Source organism: Oncorhynchus mykiss, chromosome 4, assembly GCF_057628025.1.
Source record: "Oncorhynchus mykiss isolate SJ-2025 chromosome 4, ASM5762802v1, whole genome shotgun sequence".
Lineage (NCBI taxonomy): Eukaryota > Metazoa > Chordata > Actinopteri > Salmoniformes > Salmonidae > Oncorhynchus > Oncorhynchus mykiss.
The window spans coordinates 72,382,501-72,407,291 of NC_143025.1; the positions used below are offsets into that span (position 1 = coordinate 72,382,501).

At 47.6% G+C, this 24,791-nt stretch overlaps 1 protein-coding gene across 2 annotated transcripts in view; it reads right to left on the reverse strand.

The window, feature by feature from the left end:
* Nucleotides 1-24,791, reverse strand: part of LOC110522431 (prospero homeobox protein 1) — a 38,689-nt gene that overhangs the window by 12,209 nt on the left and 1,689 nt on the right. For both annotated transcript variants that reach the window (XM_036975938.2, XM_036975939.2), the window contains exons 2-4: nucleotides 20,381-22,435; nucleotides 16,192-16,299; nucleotides 5,349-5,543 (exon numbers count right to left, since the gene is read on the reverse strand). In XM_036975938.2, the coding sequence (XP_036831833.2) occupies nucleotides 5,349-5,543; nucleotides 16,192-16,299; nucleotides 20,381-22,369 (2,292 nt within the window). In that variant the 5' untranslated portion in view covers nucleotides 22,370-22,435. The remainder of the gene's footprint in view (nucleotides 1-5,348; nucleotides 5,544-16,191; nucleotides 16,300-20,380; nucleotides 22,436-24,791) is intronic.

Sequence of the window (24,791 nt, forward strand, 5' to 3'; positions counted from 1 at the left end):
CACACACACACACACACACACACACACACACACACACACACACAATTCCCTCTTCAAAGGGAACCCAAGAGGATCTTATTGAAAACTTACACCTGTGTGTGTCTGCTCAATGGCCGTGACCTTTTAACCCCAAAACCCCCCAGGGTCAAATTCAGGTCAGGGATATTACCCATACACAAACCACACCGAACACACATGCTGTGTACTAGAGAGGAGCAAGAGAACGAGATAGACACTGGGGAACAGGAGAGAACAGACATTACCCTCTTGGAAGAGAACAAATGCAGCCCCAAGAGGGAGGAGGAGAGGAGAGGAGAGTGAGGGAGCGAGGGAGCAAGGGGGAAGGAGAGGTGAAGCACAGACAATGCTATGGGGCACGGCAGTTGGACAGACAGCATCTGGCCTGACCCTCTCTATGGTTATATTAATGGACAGGGACTGGAGAGGAGAGAGGGATGGAGAGAGAGAATGAGAGAGAGAGAAAGAGGGGGAGAGAGGGGGTGGACACAAGGGAGAACAGGTAGAGGGGGAAGGAGTGGTTTAAAGGAAATATGTAAAGTCAAACTTCACTTGAATGGACAAAGTTTTCTATTAATGTAGTATTTTGTCTTTGATGAAAAGAAAACCCCTGGCTATGAAGACAGTGAAGAAACGTGGGAGGGCCGTATCAATTCAAACAGAGGGATGACAGACGGATGGACAGACAAAAGAGGAAGAGAGACAAAAGGAGTGAGAGACGTCTTTCCAATACGAGAGAGCAGCTGATAAGGGCGGACACATGATACCCTGAGGATGTCTGTGTGTGATGGCGAGGGCCTCTGGGATTTTACTACTACTCTCTAAACACACAGAATCATAGGCACTTTTAAATGCTCAGTAGTGTGTGTGTGTGTGTGTGTGTGTGTGTGTGGGAGGAGCAGCTCCTGACAGAGGAAACTTGGCGTAGTCCCTGTTATGGAAATATGAGACGTTCCCAGAGCCATCATAAAAATGTCTCTTTATTGACCCCACCCCTCCTCCCACCCCTCCTCTGTCTCTCCCTCTCTCTCTCCCACCATCTCATTCTGTGGTCACACGCAGCCTTATGATAGGGGGAGAGAAAATGGAGGGATAGAGAAGAGAGGGGGGATTGTCTTATGAAAGGGGGAGAGAAAAATGGAGGGATAGAGAAGAGGGGGAGGCTTGTCTTATGAAAGGGGGAGAGAAAATGGAGGGATAGAGAAGAGAGAGGGGGCGGGGCTTGTCTTATGAAAGGGGGAGAGAAAATGGAGGGATAGAGAGAGAGAGGGGGCGGGGCTTGTCTTATGAAAGGGGGAGAGAAAATGGAGGGATAGAGAAGCGACAGGGGCGGGGCTTGTCTTATGAAAGGGGAAGTGGACCTCTACAGTTAGAACAGCATTGGAGTCGGGGGCAGGGACAGGAGTAGGCAGGGAATTTGATGATGGTGTGAAAGAGAGAGAGTTAGGGAAGAGAGAGGATGAGAAGAAAGAAAGAGAGAGGGAGAGGGATATCCGGGCAGGTAATTAACACAGGCTCTTAATTACAGCTGGTGTTCACTGTGCCAGAAGGAATGTGACAATTATGCCATTAAAACTTCCTAATGGGGGGAAAACAGAACAGGGGGTTGGAGGGGGAAGAGAGGAGGGGATGGAGGGATGGATAGAGGGAGGGCGAGGGGAGGGCGGAAGACATGCAAAGAGGAGGATGAAAGAATGAAAGGAGAGAGGCAACAGAAGGAAGAGAGAAAGAAAGAGGGGAGGGTGATGAAAGAGAAGAGGAAACAATAACTACAAAAGAGGAGCTCAGAGGGAGACGGGAGCGTATCAGAGGAGCACAGTGACAGAGCAGATTATCATCAAACAAGAAAGGCCACAGACGTGTGTGTGTGTGTGTGTTTGGCCGAAACAGAGGACATATTCATTCCAAAGACGCCACCAAGGTGGAAGGAACTTTGATGATGCAGAAACTGGCGAGGGGGAAAACTTGTCTCCGTGTTTCAGTGTGTCTCAGTGGGTCTCAATGGGTCTCAATGGGTCTCCCGTGTTTCAGTGTGTTTCAGTGTGTTTCAGTGTGTCTCAGTGGGTTTCAGTGTGTCTCAGTTGGTCTCAATGGGTCTCAGGGTGTCTCAGGGTGTCTCAGTGGGTCTCAGTGGGTCTCAATGGGTCTCAGGGTGTCTCAGGGTATCTCAGTGGGTCTCAATGGGTCTCAGTGGGTCTCAGTGGGTCTCAGTGGGTCTCAATGGGCCTCAGGGTGTCTCAGGGTGTCTCAGTGGGTCTCAATGGGTCTCAGTGGGTTTCAGTGTGTCTCAGTTGGTCTCAATGGGTCTCAGGGTGTCTCAGGGTGTCTCAGTGGGTCTCAATGGGTCTCAGTGGGTCTCAGTGGGTCTCAGTGGGTCTCAATGGGCCTCAGGGTGTCTCAGGGTGTCTCAGTGGGTCTCAGTGGGTCTCAATGGGTCTCAGGGTGTCTCAGGGTGTCTCAGTGGGTCTCAATGGGTCTCAGTGGGTCTCAGTGGGTCTCAGTGGGTCTCAATGGGTCTCAGGGTGTCTCAGTGTGTTTCAGTGTGTCTCCGTGTTTTGGTGTGTTTCAGTGTGTTTCAGTGGGTCTCAGTGTGTCTCAATGGGTCTCAGGTGTCTCAGTGTGTTTCAGTGTGTCTCCGTGTTTTGGTGTGTTTCAGTGTGTCTCAGTGGGTTTCAGTGTGTCTCAGTGTGTCTCAGTGGGTCTCAATAGGTCTCAGGGTGTCTCAGTGTGTTTCAGTGTGTCTCCGTGTTTTGGTGTGTTTCAGTGTGTCTCAGTGGGTTTCAGTGTGTCTCAGTGTGTCTCAGTGGGTCTCAATGGGTCTCAGGGTGTGTGCATGTGTGTATACGTGTGTGTGCTGAATCTGCGTGGGCTCCTGTTTCAAGTGATAGTGTATTGTAGGTAAGAGAGGAAGAGGAGGAGGAGGAAGGACAGTGATCTATAGAAAAGGGCCTTGGGGGAATCTAGATACACATCCATTACATGTCAATCTACACCTGTCTGACTCACCTGTCTGACTCACCTGTCTGACTCACAAGACACACACACATGCATGAAGGCGCACACACACACACACACACATACAAATTAATACACACACACACACAAACACCCACCTACACAAGCACACACACACCTACACAAACACACATGCACAATCACACACATCAGACAAAACACCCTCACATGTCCACAGCAGCAGTCTTCACCCTAGCCAAGGGGGGTGGGGGGATGAATTTGCATTGCTGGGCAAATGTTCCTTGTGCTCCTCTGTAATCAGCTCTTATATCTCTCAGACACCTGCCACGAAAAACCTTCATATGCAAAACATCTCGCTCCTCAGTCAACAGAAGACTTATTCACCTGCACTCTCCCTCTCTCTCCCTCTCCCTCCCTCTCTCTCCCTCTCCCTCTCTCTCCCTCTCCCTCCCTCTCCCTCCCTCTCTCTCCCTCCCTCTCCATCTCCCTCTGTCTGTTTGCAAATTTCTACATGTATGTATGTAAATGACAGTTCCCTAAGCCAGGCCAAGGCTCATTTCCTGGTACAGAGAAGAATGCCTGGTCTGTCTCATCTGATCTGAGTTGAAGAACTTGGGTTGCTGTTATGCTGTACACTCTGGCCTTATGACTTCATATGGAAGTGCCTGTGTCCTACTAGAGTAGTTCAAATCCCTAAGAGGTGTGTGTGTGTGTGTGTGTGTGTGTGTGTGTGTGTGTGTGTGTGTGTGTGTGTGTGCGTGCGTGATAAGGGTGTGAGGAGAGGAAAAGAGTCCCAACGGACACATAAAGGACAGAAGAGAAAGGTAGAAAGTCACTTTAAATGTGAGCGCTGCAGAATTCCCCCACCACAAGGCACTCCTCCACAAAGAGTCATCTTTCTCTCCTTCTATTTCCCTTCTCTCCTCCTCTCTCTCTCTCTCTCCCTCTCCCCCTCTCTTTCCTTCTCTCTCTCTCCCCACTCTCTCCCTATCCCCCTCTTTCTCCCTCCCCTCTTCCTCTCCCCCTCTCTCCATCTCCCTCTCTCTCCCCCTTTCTCTCTCTCCTTCTCCTCTCCCCCTCTTTCTCCCTCCCCTCTTCCTCTCTCCCTCTCTCCATCTCCCTCTCTCTCCCCCCTTCTCTCTCTCTCTTCTCCCTCTCCCCCTCTTTCTCCCTCCCCTCTCTTCCTTCTTCTCTCTCTCCCTCGCTCTCTCCCTCTCCCCTATTTCTCCCCCTCTCTCTCCTTCTCCCTCTCCCCCTCTTTCTCCCCCCCTCTCCCTCTCCCCCTCTCTCCATTTCTCTCCCTCTCCCTCTCCCCCTCTCTCCCTCTCCATCTCTCTCTCCCTCCCTGCCTCCCTCCCTCACTATCACTTTTGCCTTTCTCTTTTGTCTCCTCACTCTCTTCACCCTCTGTCCCCTATCTTTCCTTCTCCTCTCTCCCACTCTTTCTCCCCCCCTCTCCCTCTCCCCCTCTCTCCATCTCTCTCCCTCTCCCTCTCCCCCCTCTCTCCCTCTCCATCTCTCTCTCACTCCCTGCCTCACTATCACTTTTGCCTTTCTCTTTTGTCTCCTCACTCTCTTCACCCTCTGTCCCCTATCTTTCCATCTCCCTCTCTCCCCCTCTTTTTTCCCTCTCTCCCCTTCCTCTTGCTAAAACAGTGGGACGTTTAACCTTGATAACAGTGAGATTTCCCCCCCTGAAAGTGGCACACAAACACAACACACACACACACACACACGCACACACACACTGGAGAAGTGCTTCGCCAGCACGGCGGGCCGGTCCAAGGGACGGCTATACCCTTCGAGGTGTACAGGACACTGGGAAATGCAGCAACAACAAAACACATACACTTTCAACGGCCTATTGTCAGCTGACATTGAGGACGCATGATGCTGGCCGTAAACAGACACACCCTTACTGTTCTTCTCTGGCAGGCCTCTCAGAACACAAGAGGGAGAAAAGCAGAAGTGTGAGCTAGATGAAGTGTACAAAGGTGAAGTTGTCCACTGAGTATTTACGGTTATGCCGAAGGAACACTCACACACACTCTTATCGCACAGAACTGGGAACCAAAACAGACTCCAGGACAGGGAAGTGGTGTTTAATTCATCCAATACAATGCTGAAGTCCACTATGGGGAACTCATAAGAGCTCCCTTTCCAGGTAGTGTATGTACAGTAAGTGTATGTTTGGTGTACTGAGTGAGCTGATCAGTGGTCAGTAGAACTGAATGAGACTAGCACTGAATAGTGCCCTCCCTCAACATCCTTATTAAACCATGCATCACCCTTAGCATTCAGGCGAGGCTACGGTCTCGCAGCAGTAAATGGGTGTCGCACTCAAAACGGTCTACCTCAAAGTCGTTGGCCTTGTTGTAGTGCATGTTGAGGGCTCGGTAGAGCTCGCAGTCGCGGCTGACGCTCATCTCCTCCACCCCGGTGACACCGTCGTTGATGGCCTGCCGGGCAAATTTCTCCATCTGGATGTAGTAGAACTCCCGGAAGTTACTGAACCACTTGATGAGCTGGGACGTGATGCAGCGGTTAAACTACAGGACAGGAGAGAGGCTTTAATCATTAGGATCATATGATAACACTGTTATAATGGAAACTCTGAGACAGACAGGAGGGAATAAATAAAGGTTCAGAGGCATTTTGAGTAATAATGATGATTTAATAAATAACACATTTAACCATTTTACTGTCACTTGAGGTTAAGAACCGCTTTTTCAAAAGGGATGTAGTTGATATCATGATAATAACAGCACTGATAATATTGGATTGGAATTTGAAATCCAAAATGAAGTGATGAAATATGGCCACATGGCCTTCTGGGCTCTACACTCTTACAAAAAAAGGAAAAACATTTTGGTTCCCGGTAGAAATCTTTTGGGTTCCATGTAGAATCCTTGGTGTAAAAGGTTCTATATGGAACCCAAAGGGGTTCTTCCTGGAACACAAAGGGGTTCTTCAAAGGGTTCTCCTATGGGGACAGCCAAATACCCCTTTTAGGTTCTAGATAGCACCTTTTTTTCTAAGAGTGTAGTGTTATGAAGACATTGTTGAGTTTAAGGGAGTGGAGGGGGGTGCTGGAGACATGGGGGGGGGGGGGTCTTATTTAGTGTGTGAGGAGAATTCATATCACATCAGGAGAGCGAGAGAGAGAGAGAGAGAGAGAGAGAGAGAGAGAGAGAGAGCGAGAGAGAGAGAGAGAGAGGCTAATAGAGACATAAAGTAAGACAGAAGGAGAAAAAAAGACAGCCAGTGTGTGTCTGCTACTCTGTTTCTTTTCCCTGTGGGACCGGACCTCCCCCCTATCATAGCCATGGCTGGGAGGGGAGCGACCGCAAACACATAATTGACCAGAAAAACGATTAAGTCATCAACTAAAGCGCCCTTGCCCGCAGGGGGCTCAAACATGTACTTAACCCCATTCACCAATTACCCCGCACTGTGCCCTGCCTCACCACCCCTCCCAGACTATAAGAAAAGAAAGGGAAAGAAAAAAAGAGCGAGAGAGAGGGATATAGGGAGACATGATAAGTGCTGAGAAGGCCTGGCTATCTGATCTGTGTGGCTGCATGGATTCAATAGGATGTAAACCTATTGAAGGCCTAGTGGAGTTGGAGCTGTCTTCCGTTTCGCCTCGCTACTGAAAACACACTGTCCAAACAGCCAGACAGAGAGATAAGGACTTCAGGGCCCAGCACAGTCCCCAGCCTGAACCATCATACACGCGCACACACACACACACACACACACACACACACACACACATGCATGCATGCGCACACACCCTTCAAAAAGCTTTACCTCATCCCTCAGCCCCCTAAAACATTCCACCCCCCTCCAGACCCCCCCCCCCCTAAAATCCTTCCACCCCGCTATCCCCCTATCCTACCCTCCTCCCTCTGCTCTTTTTGTGATTTTGGGAGAATAGGAGACAAAACGTTACTAAATGCTGAGCGGCCAGTCGCTGGGGAGGGAGAACGGTTTTGACATGGAGATTAGGCTCTGGCTATTGTTCCAGAACACACACTCATCTGAGCCGGCCCGACACACACACACTCTCTCTCTCACACAAATACATGGATAAGCGCAGGCTAACACACAGCCTCATCTGAGCTAGGCATGGGCTGGGACAGAGCAGAGGAGAGAGAGAGCAAAAGAGGGAGCGAGAAAGTGTGAGAGGAGGAGAGACAAAGTGATGGGGGAGCAAAGGAGGGATCATGCTTTTCTGGAATGGTCTGTGGATGACATAATGGGGGGAGTTCTGAAAGAGTCCGCCTGACATTGTTTAGCATGGGAGGGGGGGGGGGGGGGGGGGGGGGGGGGGCGGGGGGGCTTAAAGTGCAGGGTGAGCAGAACAGTGGGGTGTGTTAGGGTTGGGGGGGGGGGGGGGCAGAGGGGGGTGAGCAGAACAGCGGGGTGTGTTAGGGTTGGGGGGGGGGGCAGAGGGGAGTGAGCAGAACAGTGGGGTGTGTTAGGGTTGGGGGGTGGGGGGTGGGGGGCAGAGGGGGGTGAGCGGAACAGCGGGGTATGTTAGCATTGAGAGGGGGCGAGCAGAACAGTGGGGTGTGTTAGGGTCAGGAGGGGCGTAGGGGGGTGAGCAGAACAGCAGGGCTGGACAATAAACCAGAGCAGCGTAGGAACGTGAGCTGTCAGCAAGCAAGGGTCATGACATCAGAGTGTCAAACAAACAAACTACTGACACTTACAAATACACACTGGGGCTATTCTTGTACACATACGTAGTCCCAAAAACACAGGCAAGAACCAATGTCCACAACACATACTCTGAGATACACACACACACACACACACACACAGTTTCACTATCACAGATTAGTCAATATTCAGACACATCACTCTCTCTTGGTTGGGATGAGCAGTACCTGTGCATGTGTGTGTGTGTGTGTGTGTGTGTGTGTGTGTGTGTGTGTGTGTGTGTGTGTGTGTGTGTGTGTGTGTATGTGTGTGTGAGTGATTGAGGGCTGCATACTGAGATTAAAGTCAGTGAAAGAGATGTCATCACTCACACTGGAGTCCTTTATTGTCACTCCAGCCTCTGACTTCTATATGTATCACTTTGGACAGAGATGGCTTCATTATACAGGCTAGACTTTATACCTCAACATCTATCTAACACTACGCATACTTATATCTACCATATGGAATATCTACTATACAACGATGAAATGTGGTTTAATCAGAACATACATGTATTCAGAGAAGGAGAGAGGGAAAGGGAGAGAGGGAGAGAAAGAGATGGGAGAGAGAGAGACAGAGAGAGAGATAGAGAGACAGAGAGACAGAGAGAGAGAGAGACAGAGACAGAGAGAGAGAGAGAGAGAGAGACAGAGAGAGACAGAGAGAGAGAGAGAGAGAGAGAGAGAGAGAGAGAGAGAGAGAGAGAGAGAGAGAAAGAAAGGGAGAGAGAGGGAGAGAAAGAGATGGGAGAGCGAGAGACAACATTTTAACTACATTTCTTTGTTGCTACAACAAATCAGGTCCCATTTTTGGTTCATTAAGTTGCTTGTGGGGGGATAAAGACCCCCTGGTAAGGACCAGAGTGTTCAGTGTTCCGTCAGTGTTCAGTCAGGGGAACTATTTCAAAGCGACACATCAACGGGACTCCTTAATCTGAGCTGGCAGGGGTCAGCCCAGAGAGACATGAGATGTCCATGGAGAAAGAGCCTGTTGGAGTATGTGTGTGTGTGCACGTGCACGTATGTGTGTGTAGCTGTGATTGGTTACACACACACTCAAGAGCCTGTGAAAGGACAATCTTAAAAGCTAACAACAGAGGAATGGCACATACACCACCCTATAATGCAACCGATACTGAACAAAAATATAAACACAACATGAAACAATTTCAAAGATTTTTACAGTTTATATCAGGATATCAGTCAATTGGAATACATTAATTAGGTCCTAATCTATGGATTTCACATGACTGTGCAGAGATGCAGCCAAGGTGGGCATGGGAGGGCATAGGCTCACCCACTTGGCAGCCAGGCCCACCCACTAAGGAGACAGGCCCACCCACATGGCAGCCAGGCCCACCCACTGGGGAGACAGGCCCACCCACTTGGCAGCCAGGCCCACCCACTGGGGAGCCAGGCCCACCCACTTGGCAGCCAGGCCCACCGACTGGGGAGCCAGGCCCACCCACTGGGGAGCCAGGCCCACCCACTTGGCAGCCAGCACAAGGTGCACCTGTGTAATAATCATGCTGTTTAATCCGATTTTTGATATGCCACACATGTCAGATGGATGGATTACAAATCTGGTTGCAAAATCTGAAATAAATGATATTTTTTGTACTTACAGAACATTGCTGTCATTTTTTATTTCAGCTCATGAAACATGGGACCAATACTTTACCTGCTGCGTCAATATTTTTGTTTAGTGTAGATCTACATAAAACCATAAACCTAGCACCAGAGAAGGAAAACGCTGAACACTCTCTCAACACCTAAACAAGGTCCTGTTCCTTTTCTTAAAGACAACAGAGAAATACATTTCTTCATAATCTTATCCAGTAGTATTTTAGAGAGCTGCTGATAAAACGTTATTACATCATGTTCAATCCCCATTCTGTATTATCAGTGACCATTGTGGTATATGACACCACAAAGACGACAGGCTGCAAGACCTCAGAGGAGAGAGAGGCACCAACAAGGCATCTCCTGCACATTGTGATGACAGAGACAGTACAGTCAAAGTCACCCAGCAGCTCTGCCCTGGACAGCCAGCCAGCCAGCCAGCCAGCCAGCCAGCCAGCCAGCCAGCCAGCCAGCCAGCCAGCCAGCCAGGGACACTGTGCTCTGCGTCCGTTCATCTCCCTGCCTGCCTGCCAAACAATGGCGAGGACTGAGAATCCATACACATGACCTCAGACCACCAAGCTATTTGAAAAACAACAAGAGGAGCAGAAAGAGAAGCGGTCCGTCCCTCTCCACAGTCATCAGGGCTTTCTACCGCTTCCTGTTTTCACAGGGGTGAATTGTGGGAGATAATCTCTTGCTGCCTATTGGCTGACTCTACACAAACTGGCCCTGGAAAGTGGCCCTTTGTTACAGCGGCGACTCAAATCCAGCGCCTGGCTTTTCGTAGCACGCGGCGGCATGCCACACCATCAGCGGAAAAAAGAAAAGAAACGGAATGACATATAGAAAGGAAAACCCTCCTGACCTCATCCTCTCCACATCACATACTGAGGCCAGTGTGCCGAATACACACAAAGGCCACGGACAGGGAAAGAGATAAAGAGATGGAGAGGAAGAGAGAGAGACAGAGACAGAGAGAGAGAGAGAGAGAGAGAGAGAGAGAGAGAGAGAGAGAGAGAGAGAGAGGAAGAGAGAGAGACAGAGAAAGAGAGAGAGAGAGAGAGAGAGAGGAAGAGAGAGAGACAGAGAGAGAGAGAGAGAGACATATATATATATATAGAGAGAGAGAGAGGAAGAGAGAGAGACAGAGAAAGAGAGAGAGAGAGAGACAGAGAGAGAGAGAGAGAGAGAGAGAGCGACAGAGAGAGAGAGAGAGAGGAAGAGAGAGAGACAGAAAGAGAGAGAGAGAGGAAGAGAGAGAGAGAGACACAGAGAGAGAGACACAGAGAGAGAGAGGAAGAGAGAGAGACAGAGAGAGAGAGAGAGAGAGAGAGAGAGAGAGACAGAGAGACACAGAGAGAGAGACACAGAGAGAGAGAGAGAGACAGAGAGAGATTTACACAACAACCTCAGTTTGAGACATGAGTTATGTTTGAATAACCTTGGTGCCTCGTTTGCTAATTCAGAGTATATATATATATACCCCATATGAAAAATCAACATGGTAATTTACTGTCACTAAGACCACATCAACGTCATATTTCCTAAAAAAAACTGACACGACAAGGTTATGTTTAGACCTGTCTGGCCTTGTCAAAACAGAGCAGCTGGTAATTGGCGATCAATAGGGATGGTTAACAGAACAGTGTCAGAACACACAAATTCAAATGTTGATCTGTCATGAAGTGAAAAGATACCGTGACCCTGAACTGTCGTTAGTCACAACAGCAACCATATTATGGTAAATCTACCACAACATTTACTAATCAGGAGTGGCCTGGGTGCCCGTCTTGCCAGTGAGAGTGCCCCCCCCCCCCACCCCTCATCACAACCACGAAACACACATCATCACCCCTTCTAAAACTCGACAAGGATGTGTGTTGAGGATGCACAGTGGTGTTGAGCTATTTTTTTTAGGTGAGGGAGCAACAACAACAAAACATGCAAAGATGTCATCATTTCTTCAATCTAAGTTTGTACTGACAAAAGTAGCTAATTGAATTCTAGGTTATGCATAAAATGCATCCTCCAATTGCAATGTCTGCCTACACCCACACACATATTGTCTCAGGAACATCAAATACCAAGGCTACTTCATTTCAACATAGGCCATCATCACTGTCAATCGTTAATGATAATTATTCATGTTTTACTAGTAAACATCCAAACGGCATCTCCATGCCAATCATTTGATTGGTCTCATACAGTGTCAGTTTCATGGGAACATTTAGATCTGTTTGAATGACTGTTTTGTGAGCGAATTAGAGCAGATGGTGTTAACAAACTATTAGCCTTTGTTGTATCTTGTTTCAATCAAAGCAGATAGCCTGCCTAGTGACGCGGGCTGCTGAGTTTTGGTGCATGATCATTTTTTGGGGACTATTCAGTTTTAGCTAACCATCCTAAAATGTCATTAGGAATGAGCAGATGTTGTTGGTGTAACAGTAATGTTAGAGGCCTACCATGCGATGCTATTATATCCGGTTCTGTTTTGTAAAATGCTAATGAATCATGTGATCTTCCGAGACATTGATTAAGCTTTAATCTAGCTTTACTAAATGAGCACCATTGTGAGAAGTGATCATTTTCTATTTGTATCAGATCTTGAGTGTTATTTTATATTTTAAGCAACTGGATCCCTTCGGGGTGCTGAAAGGACAGCGCCAGGATCGTGCAACGATGTTAAAGAAGTTGAACCAACTTGTGGTGCTGAAGGACAGCTCTGCCATTCAGCCAGTTCAGGAACAAACGACACGAATTTGCACTAGGCCTATAGCCTAATAGGTCTAAGACTAGATAGTATAGCTATTTGTAGGCTTTAGCCTAATAGGTCTAAGACTAGATGGTATAGCTATTTGTAGGCTTTAGCCTAATAGGTCTAAGACTAGATGGTATAGCTATTTGTAGGCTTTAGCCTAATAGGTCTAAGACTAGATGGTATAGCTATTTGTAGGCTATAGGCTAGAGCCTGTTTGTGAGGAGAGCTTTATTGCGACTAGGCATTGCATTGTACTGTGTAGCTTACATGCTGTATTAAATTAGCTTGAACACATGGTTACAATATACCCTATTACAGAATAATACAAAACTGAGAGATGAACTATCAATTCATAGAATGTATTTGCATAGATTAAACATGCTATCTAATTAGAATAGCAGGATTTTTTTTTAAAAACAGCCATAAAATATTTCTTTTGGTGGGGTGTATTCATGCATCTCAATAAACTAGAACCTAAATGCATTGTTACCTCCAACTTGGCCCAATTCACATTTCCACTTGCCCACCCTGACATACCAAGCTAGAACGGGCCCTGTGTCTCAACCAATAGCCAATATAGGTTAAATATCCCAAGCAGGGCTACAGCATCTTCCAGAGAGTGTCAGACTCCATGGGCTTTGCAGTGGCCTCTCTGGTTTGGGTGACCTCAGCAGAAAAGTGTCGCTGTAACCAAGTGGTCACATATCATTCTGGGTTCCACTTGCACAAGAAGGGCTCCATGGAGTTTTATGAACATAAAGGCAGACACACAGAGAAATGTATTATTATTATTATTTATTTTTTTACAAAGTGGCAGAGCCTCTGACGGGCCACCGCAGTAAACAAACATAGCCTACTTCATCATTCTCACCACCGCCAGAGAGAAGTCAGGGAAGAAACCACCATTCACCTCTAGGCTGTTCTATATATTTATTTGGTTTGTCATTCTATAGTTTTTCATAACATTTTTGTGGTAATTAAATATAAATAAAAAGTTATCAGTATAAATGGTCCAGAAATAGTTTTACCAGCTCCGTTTATTTTCAAAAGTGAGGGGGTGCCTCTCCTCCATGCTTTGGCAGCACAACATCCCTGCAAGTGTGTCACATGACCCTGGGGGTTGTGGTTAGTGATTGGTGACCATGGTGACAGAGAGCGGGCAGCTGGGAAAAAAGGGACCTTTATCTGCCGATTTGAATAAGATGGCCTGGATCTGTCACAGTGTTTACCCTCCTTACGGTTAGAGAGGGACACAACGCAACAACAACAAAAATGATAGCAATCGGCCGCATACAAGACAGCAACACAGCTATTGTGTTACAATGAGCCCATCCCCCTGCTTTGTTAGTTCACCTCCCTGGTTCAGTACTCTACCCCCACAGACCTCCCTGGCCCTGAACTCTACCCCCACAGACCTCCCTGGTCCAGTACTCTACCCTCACAGATCTCCCATGTCCAGTACTCTACCCCCACAGACCTCCCTGGTCCTGAACTCTACCACCGCAGACATCCCTGGTCCTGAACTCTACCACCACAGACATCCCTGGTCCTGAACTCTACCACCACAGACATCCCTGGTCCTGAACTCTACCACCGCAGACCTCCCTGGTCCTGAACTCTACCACCACAGACATCCCTGGTCCTGAACTCTACCACCGCAGACATCCCTGGTCCTGAACTCTACCCCCACAGACCTCCCTGGTCCAGTACTCTACCCCCACAGACCTCCCTTGTCCTGAACTCTACCCCCACAGATTCCCCTGGTCCTGAATAACAAGGGAGGTTAGCATTCTTTGGTGGGTAGGATATTTATGCCTCTGTAACTTTCTGTAACTATCTCACTCATCATTATTCACAATTTATTCATGATTATCCGTAATCATGATAGCATCCACATTAATGTAGAAGTGTTCAGAAACCTATTATATTCTTATTTACAATAAAAGTGACTCCAAAATGACACAATACATTATTTACCATTCATTTCTATTGGGCACAAAATAATCTGAAACACAACCAAAACAACCTGCAAATGCATTCAACAAGTTTGTAAAGTCACAAGTGTGATGTAGTAATTGCAGCGTGCTAGGAATATGGGAACAAATACTTAACTTTTGACTACTTTAATACACAAATAAGTGATTTGTCAAAAATAATTATGACACTATCAAATGGAAGGACTAGATACATTTAGTGTTTTCATTTCTAAACCGTTAAATAAATATGTATGAAAATACCCTCAAATAAAAGGTGACATTCTGTACTGTCACCTCATATAGAATATTTGATCTCAAATCCAAAATGCTGGAGTATAGAGTCAAATTAAAAGTTTTAGCTTCACTGTCCAAATAAATATGTACGGTAGTGTAGTATGGGAAAGGTCCTCATACAGTAGCAATGCAGCAAGACACACAAACTCCACCAAAACTCCACCGAAACTCCATACACCATGCACCATACACCATGCACCATACGCCATACACCATGCACCATACGCCATACGCCATGCGCCATACGCCATACGCCATACGCCATACGCCATACGCCATGCACAATACGCCATACACCATGCGCCATACGCCATACGCCATACACCATGCGCCATACGCCATACGCCATACACCATACACCATACGCCATACGCCATACACCATGCACCATACGCCATACGCCATACACCATGCACCATACGCCATACACCATGCACCATACGCCATGCACAATACGCCATACACCATGCGCCATACGCCATACACCATACACCATACGCCATACGCCATACACCATGCACCATACGCCATACACCATGCACCATACGCCATACACCATGCACCATACGCCATGCACCATGCACCATGCACCATACGCCATGCGCCATACGCCATGCACCATACGCTATGCACCATGCACCATACGCCATGCACCATACGCCATGCACCATACGCCATGCACCATACGCCATGCACCATACGCCATGCACCATGCACCATACGCCATGCGCCATACGCCATACGCCATGCACCATACGCCATGCACCATATGCCATACGCCATGCACCATACGCCATGCACCATACGCCATACACCATGCACCATACGCCATACACCATGCACCATACGCCATACACCTTACGCCATACACCATACGCCATACACCATGCACCATACGCCATGCGCCATACGCCATGCACCATACGCCATGCGCCATGCACCATACGCCATGCACCATACGCCATGCACCATACGCCATGCACCATACGCCATACGCCATGCACCATACGCCATGCGCCATACGCCATACGCCATGCACCATCCGCCATGCGCCATACGCCATGCACCATACACCATGCACCATACGTCATGCACCATACGCCATACGCCATGCGCCATGCGCCATGCGCCATACACCATGAGCCATGCGCCATACACCATGCACCATGCACGTTGAAACAGACACTTCATGTTAGTACAGCACTATCCCGGAAGAACAAATCAGGAGAAGTGAGAAGAAAAACCGCTTCACTCATTGTCCTCTTTTAATAACTGTAGTCTGAGGTGAGAGTACAGGCAGAGAAATACAGGAAGAAAAGACCAGGCCTAGTGATCTGTCCTTCCAGTTGTCAGCGGTGGCAAGGACAGTCAGGACGGACACACAGACGGCGCTGAACACACCTGGACAGATCGGTAACTATGGTGACAGCAATAGGTAGACAGAGGAGTGCCATCCCAAAGTATGTTTATACATCTACTGATGTACTACATGTTTATGCTTGAGTGACAATTATTGCATTGATTGATAGGAACTAAGAACATAAGAATTTCGCTGCACCCGCAATAACAAATGCTAACTGTGTACGCGACCAATAACATTTGATTTGATTCGATGTTGAGCTTCAGGTAGCATCCGCCCTTAGGCACAGACCTAGGATCAGCTTACCCTCATGGAAATCTCCTCATAACCACTGGGTAAATAATTAAGGGTAGGATTTGGGGGAGGGTAATCTGATCCTGAACCAGTGCCCAAATCCAACTTCTGCTTCAAGGAGCAACGTCTGGGGGCTATGATGTGAAAGGTGAAAGGTTGCGGTGTCTGGGTGTGGCTCACCTTGACGTCGGAGAAGAACATCTTGAGCATGTTGGAGCTGGGGTAGCGGGCGTAGAAGAACATGAGCTTGGCCTTCTTCAGGTGGTTGGGGGAGAGACCCTCCTGAATCTGAACATGGCCGCCGTCAAAGAAATTGACTATTTTTTGGAGGGAAAATAGTCATTAAAATGGCCGACCTTGCAAAGCATCTTAATGTGTAGTCATATAGCTATGGTACGCAACTTGACCTAGAACCCCTGCTATTTCAGCTAATGTGTTTTTAATATGTAACATATGTGTAATTAACATGTATTTCATGTACAATAATTAATCACTTAATTGTTTTCCTTGAAGACTACATTAGATATAGGCCAAATGAATACATTTGACAATAATTATTTTAGGTTAGCAATAGCACTGGAGTAAGGTAGGGCCAATCTTAAATGAGTTAGTTATTAGGGAGTAGTGAGTGAAGCCAGGCCAAGCCATTAGCATCCTCTCTGTATTAGGTGTGAGCGTGTTACGGTAAATAAAATGCTGGCCAGCGCCACAGCCGGTGCCTTTACATAAGGAGCTCATTTCACAGTCAAAGTAAGCAAACGCCTTTCCCTCTTCCCCATCATACCCCTCCAACCTCCACCCCAAAATAAGGAAGAAAAAAGGAGACATTTGCATATCACAGACAAAGAAAGCAGTTAACACTGGTTATGAGAGAGGAGCCTAATGGCTTGGCGATAAGATATGCCAACCAAAGACAGGAGTTACTGACGTGATGTTGGCTTCATATTGATGTAAAAGCGAGGTCTAAAAGAGACAACCCTGTCTCTCTATAACAGAGCTGTAGACCTTATTCATTTAAAATACACACATCATAGATTTTGGAGACCAAGGTTTTCCAAGGGAAGTCTCAGGAGAAAAGAGGGTGGGATGGTGATTGGGGGGGAGGGGGGGCACCTTGAACGATAGAGCTGTTCCAACCTCAATTACACCCCCTCCTTTCCCTGCTCCTCCTCCTGCCTCCAGCCTCCCTAGTGCTGCCAAACCTCGGGACGAGGAGGAGGAGGAGGAGGAGGAGGAGTGAGGGAGGAGGAGGAGGAGGGGGAGGAGGAGGAGGGTAGAGGAGGAGGAGGAGAAGGATGAGGGTTGCCAAGGCAGTGAACCAAGCCAGCGATGGGCGCTGCGTCCCTGGAACACATCTGCGCTGCGGACTGGCCCAAACCATTTCCACGGTGAATTAACAGCCGTATAATTCAGCTGATATCAATCTGCGGCTAAGACATTGAAAGGAGATGAGGGGGGGAGGGGCACAAATAAAACTCAGAGACAAATTAAAAAGGTCTCTCTCCTCGAGCAGAAGCAATCAGTAGTAACTATTATCTCTTGAACCGCAAATGAAAGGGCTACTCTGTAAGTCTGTATGTAAGACGATGTCATAATACCGATTCATTGTGGATTGCACATCTATATAGCTGTGGTTCCACCTTTTAATTAGATACTGTTTCTACACTCAATAATAGGGTGTCATGACAATCACTCAAGAATCATGCATTTGACAAGGAAGGTATGTGCTGGGAGATGGGAGTGCCCTTGACTTCAGGGTTACCCAGGGCCCCCCTTTAAAAACCAGGGACCGTGAACCAAGCTGGATCATGGATCAGGTCCTCCAGGCCTAGTATTGTCTGCTGGCTCAGGAAGAGGAAAGAGAGAGAGGGCTGTATGGAAGCCATCTATAGGCAGGGAGGGAGGGAGGGAGGGAGGGAGGGAGGGAGGGAGGGAGGGAGGGAGGGAGGGAGGGAGGGAGGGAGGGAGGGAGGGAGGGAAGAGGGCCTATGGGGAGAACCCTGGCAGGCTAGCCCGACTCCAACAGGCCTGGCCAAAAGAGCAGCACTCCACTCTCCACACCACACCATCTGCTTCAAGAGCGAGGGGTACAATGGCCCCTCAGAGAGTGAGAGAAAGAGAGAGAGAGAGAGAGAGAGAGAGAGAGAGAGAGAGAGAGAGAAGTGAGAGAGAGAGAGAGAGAGAGAGAGAGAGAGAGAGAGAGAGAAAGAAAAAGAGAGAAAAAGAGAGAGAAAAGAGAGAGAAAAGAGAGAGAAAAGAGACATTGGGCAGAGTGGGACAGGGCTGTTCTCTTCAAGTATGGCAAGGTGGATTTCAGCTGTCAGACTGATAAGACTGGGCTTTCTCAAAGACACTACTACGCTCTCGGTTCTAAATACAAATGAATTCACAACTAAGAACAATCACAACATTACAAGAGATTACATTGATATATAACGAAATTAAGTATTTTTAAGTCGCATAGATCTACAGACACATGATTCTCTTGATGAATTTATTTCTCTCACAGCTTGCAAATGTAATAGTGATTGGACTTGGGGTGACACACAGCTATTATTTAGCCATGATGGTTTCCTTGTACCAGCTGGCCGAGTGTTATCTGAGCACATCTGACAAGACATCATCATTCACTACAGCACTTCCCCAAAACCCCAAAGTCATGAGAGGAAATAGATGCTTCACTTCCTCATTCCAGGTGTAAGGACAAGATACTCAGAGTCAGAGAACAAATGAGGAAATTGATGGCAGCCATCTGCTGCGCAACGGTGCGGAACGCCGGTGAACTTTAACGCACCCCAAAAAATGTCTGACAATCTGTGCCATCTTTAGTTCTAGTACTACAATGACTTCTATCACTGCTATTACTATTGCATTAAGACTACCAACTGTCACTGTAGACAGTACGACTCACATTCAAAGTCATAAAAAATAACATTGATTGTTAACTTCTAAAACTGGCGTAAACAATCAAAACCCAACCAGTGTTTTTCAAAGCCGTGAAATGAACCAAAGATGAGAAGAAAACAACGTGTATCACATGGCCGCATTGTTCTAACTATTCTTTCCATTAATGGGAGTACATCTGTTAATGCCCCAAAATAATTAACACCACAATAGAAGCAACAGCATCTGGATTATTTGGTTATTATTTTAATTGTTTTATTCTCTTTCTCTCTACCTCTCTCTCTACCTCCCTCCCACGTCTGATTCTCTCTCTCTCTCTTCATCCCTCCATTGGGAGCGACAGAGCAGATGATTATAGATCTCTGGGAAGAGCCAACTCTTGGGTCAGAAGACAAGACAAGGTGCCGTAATGAAAGGCAAACAGCTCGCCGAAAACACCTGTTAACGTCCGCTTCAAAAGAAAAGACTGGGAGGGAGGGAGAAAAAAAGAAGGAGTATTTGGGTGCCGAGCAACAGCTGAAGGCCCCCCAGGCTGTTGACAGATCTTTATGAAACGGAGAAAAGAGAAAAGCAACGACGCCGATTGTTCCTTTTTACAATGTGGGGATGATAAGAGACATGAGGAAACACAGGTGGCCATAAATACACATCTTTACTGAGTCCTCAGGCAAACCCTATCTCCTACACACACACACAAAGGCCGTGCCCTGAGGCGACCACAACACAGACACACATCAACACTAACATACAGTAGCTATACCCTAACATCAATCTTAGATGCTTTAAGACAAGAAAAACAAAGATGCACTCGCGGTCAATTCTCACTAGTAGCTAGTCTGTTAAACCATAGACCATAAACCATAGACCATAAACCATAGCATAGACATTAAATGATCAGGGATAGAGAAATAATGGTTATGGAAGCTTCATGAGTGAAAGGTGTATGTAAAGACAGGTCTATATAGGGGAAAGGGGCTAACTGAAGGGATTAGTGGAGGCTTTTAGGCTCCAGTCCCACTAGGGTGAATGTGATCCTCCCATAGGGACATTAGCTCTTTATCTACAGGCCATGATTGGGGCACCCAGGGGTAAACTATTGGAGTCACTATAGACAGCCGTTGTGCTCAACTTCAGCCTGCTATAGCTTTTGTCTCTTTCAGTCATGTGTCAAATGGGAATCAGGGCTAGAAATGTCATAGAGACATTATCTGACCAATGGTAAAATGATACGTAGGTGACTAGAGTACATTTAACCACTTTGAAGAGAGAAGGGGATATAATACAGTAATTTTGGAGAGAACAGGAAAAGCAATAAGTTTGGTTATTTAGCAATAATATGCAATAGTCATAACAATATCTGATAATATCTAAGATGAACAAGTACCCCATCTATAGCGTCTCTAACTCACTCTCCTACTCAAGTCCCGACCTACCTCCCTCCCTCCCTCAGTGTGGTGAAGGATACGGTGCTGCCTGAGTATGGTGAGATGTCGTTCATGTCGCTCATGTCTCCACACTCTGACTTAATGAGGGACAGGGAGAGCCCCTCTGCAGTGCTCCCGGGGTGGCTGGGAGAAAGCGACCTGTGGTGGTGTCCCATGTGATGCACAGAAGACATCTTGGTCCGCAGGCTGGTGGTCTCCCTGGACAGGTCCATGGAGTCTGGGGAGGAGTGATCCTTCCCTGGGTAACCCCCGGAGGGTGGGCCCAGGGGGCTCGGGAAGGGGTAGCCCATGAGAGGCAGGGGGAAGGGGTGGCGGAAAGACGGGGGGCTGAATCCCATGGAGGCAGAGAGGGAGGAGGGGTGCAGGGAAGGGTGGTGGTGGCCCCCGTGGGCGCCCACAGCTGAGGACTGGTGATGGTGTTCTGTCTGAGTCTTCCTCACCACTAGGGGCAGCGCCTCTGTCTGGTCGTTGGCGCCAGGCATGGGCATGCCACCGAACGAGTCCAGGGGGTTGGGAATGATGACGTCACCAAAGCACTGCAGGCGCTGGTTGGCTGTGTGGAAGTTGGGGCCCTCACCGTTGACCCCGAACCTCTCTGGGGGCATGGGGAGGGGCGAGAAGACCTGGGGGGGTGCGGGGCGCGGGGGCTTGGCGAACACCTTGACCACCGTGTCCACCACCTGGTTCATGGCTGAGTTGAGCTCCTGTTTCAGCGTCTCAGCCAGCTGCTTGCCCTCCGCATGGTGCATGGAGGAGGAAGGACCCTGACCAGGACCTTTCCCCCGGACCAGCCCCTCTCTCCTGGGCTTGTTACCCTCCGCAAGCAGGGCCTGCTCCTGGAGCAATGCCCTGGCCCGGTCCAGGAAGTGTCCTGGGTCCAGGTCTGACATCTCGTTGTCGGAGCGGTCTGCCCGGTCATCTCCCCCAGCATCGGACCTCCCGGCGCTGTCCTCAGACATGTTGCCCAGGTCGTGAGCCAGGTCGTGCTCAGAATCGTCGGTGGAATCATAGATCTGGAAGAACTTCTCCTGCAGCTGGCGCAGCTGCTTCTGCATGTCCTCCAGCTGCAGCTTCAGCTGCCTGCGCTCCTCCTGCTTTTGCTCTTTACGCTGGCACACCAGCTGGGTGAAGCTCTGCTGCTGCTGCTGGGGCAGGCGCTGCTTCCTCTTGTTCTCCCGGCTGCACACCTCTCCTCTGGGGCTAGGCGGCTGTGGGGGGCATTCCATCTCCATCTCCCTGTTCCCGTCCATCTCTCGCTCCCTCTCCCGTTCACGTTGTTCCCGTTCACGATCCCGCTCTCCGTGATGGCGTGCAGGCACCACTACGCTGGGCGAGTGGCTCATGCCTCGGATGATGTTCTCCACGCGGGCGCGCTTGGCCCGCAGGTGCTCATCGTTGAGGCGCTCTAGGTCGAAGGCACCCAGAGCCGAGGGGCGGCCGACGGGGGAGAGGCACTCTTGGGGGCTGTCCTGAGACGAGTTACTGCAGGCGTCCTCCTGGGGGGCTTCGGAACCCCCACTTGAGAGGCCCGACCCGGGGAACCCCCCATCTCTTCTCTCTCCTCTCTCCCCCCTCTCCCCTCTCTCCCCCCTCTCCCCTCTCTCCCCTCTCTCTCCTCCTCCATTCTTGGCCATGTTGCTCTTGAGGAGCTGGGAGATGATGGTGGCACCAGGGAAGGGCATCATGGCGTCTTCGTACGAGTTGGCTCTCTTCAGGAGCTTCCGGAGCACGTTGGACTTGGAGTCGCTGTCGGTTGCTGTGACGACCCCAGTGGGGCCGTGTGGCTGCACCATGGAGCAGTCTGTGGAGTCTGCGTCGGAGCCGTGGTGGTGGGAGTTGAGAGAGTTCATGGCACTGAAGATGGCTGCTTTGGCGCAGGCGATGTCGGCGCTGGTTGTAGCTACTGCTGTGTTGGCGGCGGTGCTGCCCACTGTCCTCTTCACACCGATGTCCACACGTCTTCTCTTGGTCTGTCTGCTCAGGAGGGAGTCGCTGTCATGGTCCGGCATCACGGGCTGCTGCTATTGGGCCATATCCCACAAAGCCACTCCTCTAGGACCGCTGCTGAATGACACCTGGCAGCAAGAAAACAGAAAGGAAACATGTATGGATTCATTGAAGGGGATGGATCATTTACTTTAAAATGTCACTATATTGTCTGATATCAAAACTTGACATTAAATATATTTTCTAATCAAAATAAATAAATAAAGTCCTAATATTCCTACTACCAAATGTAGAAATAATTGAATAGCAGTGCTCCAGAAAGTGACATCACTCCACTGTATAAAAATGTACCAGCGATACGGTTTTATCTCAAGACTAGATGCAATACCTGAGGACAGGCGGCATCGACTGTCGACTACATGATTCCATTTAGACAACATAACTAATGACTGTAGGGAGAAGAGAGAGCAGAAGGCAGGAGTGATGGGGTCAGAACTAGGCCTTGTCTTTGCATTTCAGGGCAAAGTCCTAACAAATGGCACCCTATTCCCTGTATAGTGCACTACTTTTCATCAGGGCCCATAGGGCTCTAGTCAAAAGTAGTGCACTATATAGGGCATAAAGTGTCATTTCAGACTCAGCCTACATTTTCCCCTGTCTGTCCCCTGTTTCACGCTGCCTCCCTGTGTAACACTGAACCAGTTCCCACGCAACAAAAAGCTGCATAACATTATGATAATTATTTAAGTACTTGTCCTCATTTCCATGTTTGTGCGCTTCAAGCCGGTGCAGAAAACCATTAAGTCATAGACTAAAGAGAAAGGCTGAGGTTGGATTGAGAATGCCATAAAGACACAGTAAACTGTTGCAGTCTTAATTATAATCTCCTCTCCTAAAGTCATCACTACGTCATTTACATTTTAGGCTACATTTTATTACTTTAGATTAGAAGACGCTCATATCGAAAGCAATTCATTAAGTGTATGTAGTACATTAACTATATTCACCCAAACGACATATCACCCCTATTGCAAGTGTTATAGTACTTGTATCACAATGTGCCATAAACATAAAGCCTATTTCCAGACCGCTTCTTAAATTGCACCCTGATCGAATCCACATACTCGCACTGTCAGCTATTCTGGAGGGGAACTTCTTCCAGCCAAATGAATCAGAATATCACAATCTTAAATTAAACAATAATAGAAAAACGACATAAATACAGATAAATAAGCTTATTGATTTTGTGCCAGTAGGGGCTCACTTCTATGGCTTTTTGCTTGTCTTTTCATCTAGCAAAGCTGGTTAATTCTGCTCTAATGAACGGGTCACATGGGTCAACTCTGCCAAGGAGCAACTTAAAGCGCTCTAACAAAAACCTAATGCCTTTATGAAAGGAAACATTTTGTCGCAAACCAGACAGCATCAGTACTGCTATGTAAGCATCGGCTGACAGCTACGCATGCAGTCTTTTGTCAGTGGTATGGGACTTTTATTCAGTGTATTTACAGAATGAATTAACATTCACTGTCAATAGAGAGAAAAAAAGAACTTTTATATGAAATTTGAGAATTATTTTATGATATTATTTCACATTCCTCATCTCAAATATTGAGTACCTGTTTAGACAATATCGTGCAAGATAACCAGACTGCATCCTGGAGAGTCCTTTTTCTCAAACCCGGATCCTATCAGGAACACTACTAAAATAAATATTAAGTGAAACAGCAGGGAGACAATCTAATAGGATATCTATATTAATAACATACGTATCGGGTGAATCGGGGTTTTGAAGATTGAAGGTTGTGTGATCTCTTACTAGAGAACATTCATTCAAATCTATACATCCAAATCTGTCAAATACTATTTAAGATTTTAGTACAAGTACAATCAAATTGACAATGCAAATACACTGTCACTTATCAGAGGAGATGTCAAGACATATTTTGAGAGACAAAGTCATTTTTTATTTAATTATTTAATTTATTTAATATTTATATCTTCTTAAACCAATCAGATATGGATATTGAAAATGGGGCCACAGGAAAAGTATGATTGTCTGACCATCCCATCTTTATCGTCACTTGGGACTCTATGAATCAGCTGTAGTATATGACAATTTCATATATACCATACTATCTTAACCATGCATAACAAGCATCACTTTCTTTTCTAATACACACACACACACACACACACACACACACGCACGCACCCACGCACACACACACACGCGCACGGACACACACACACACGCACGCACGCACCCACGCACACACACACACACACACACACCACTTTAAATATAAACATTTTTTAGATAGTCTTATTACTGTGTTGTTAAGCAATACAAGAAAAACAAGCAGTAAGATGGAATAACTTATGTTGCGATACAGAAATATATCAAACTAGCACATTATTGGTGTAGCTCAAGGAAAAAGAAACAAGGTTGGGAAAGCTTGACATATTTTGTGGCAAAACAAA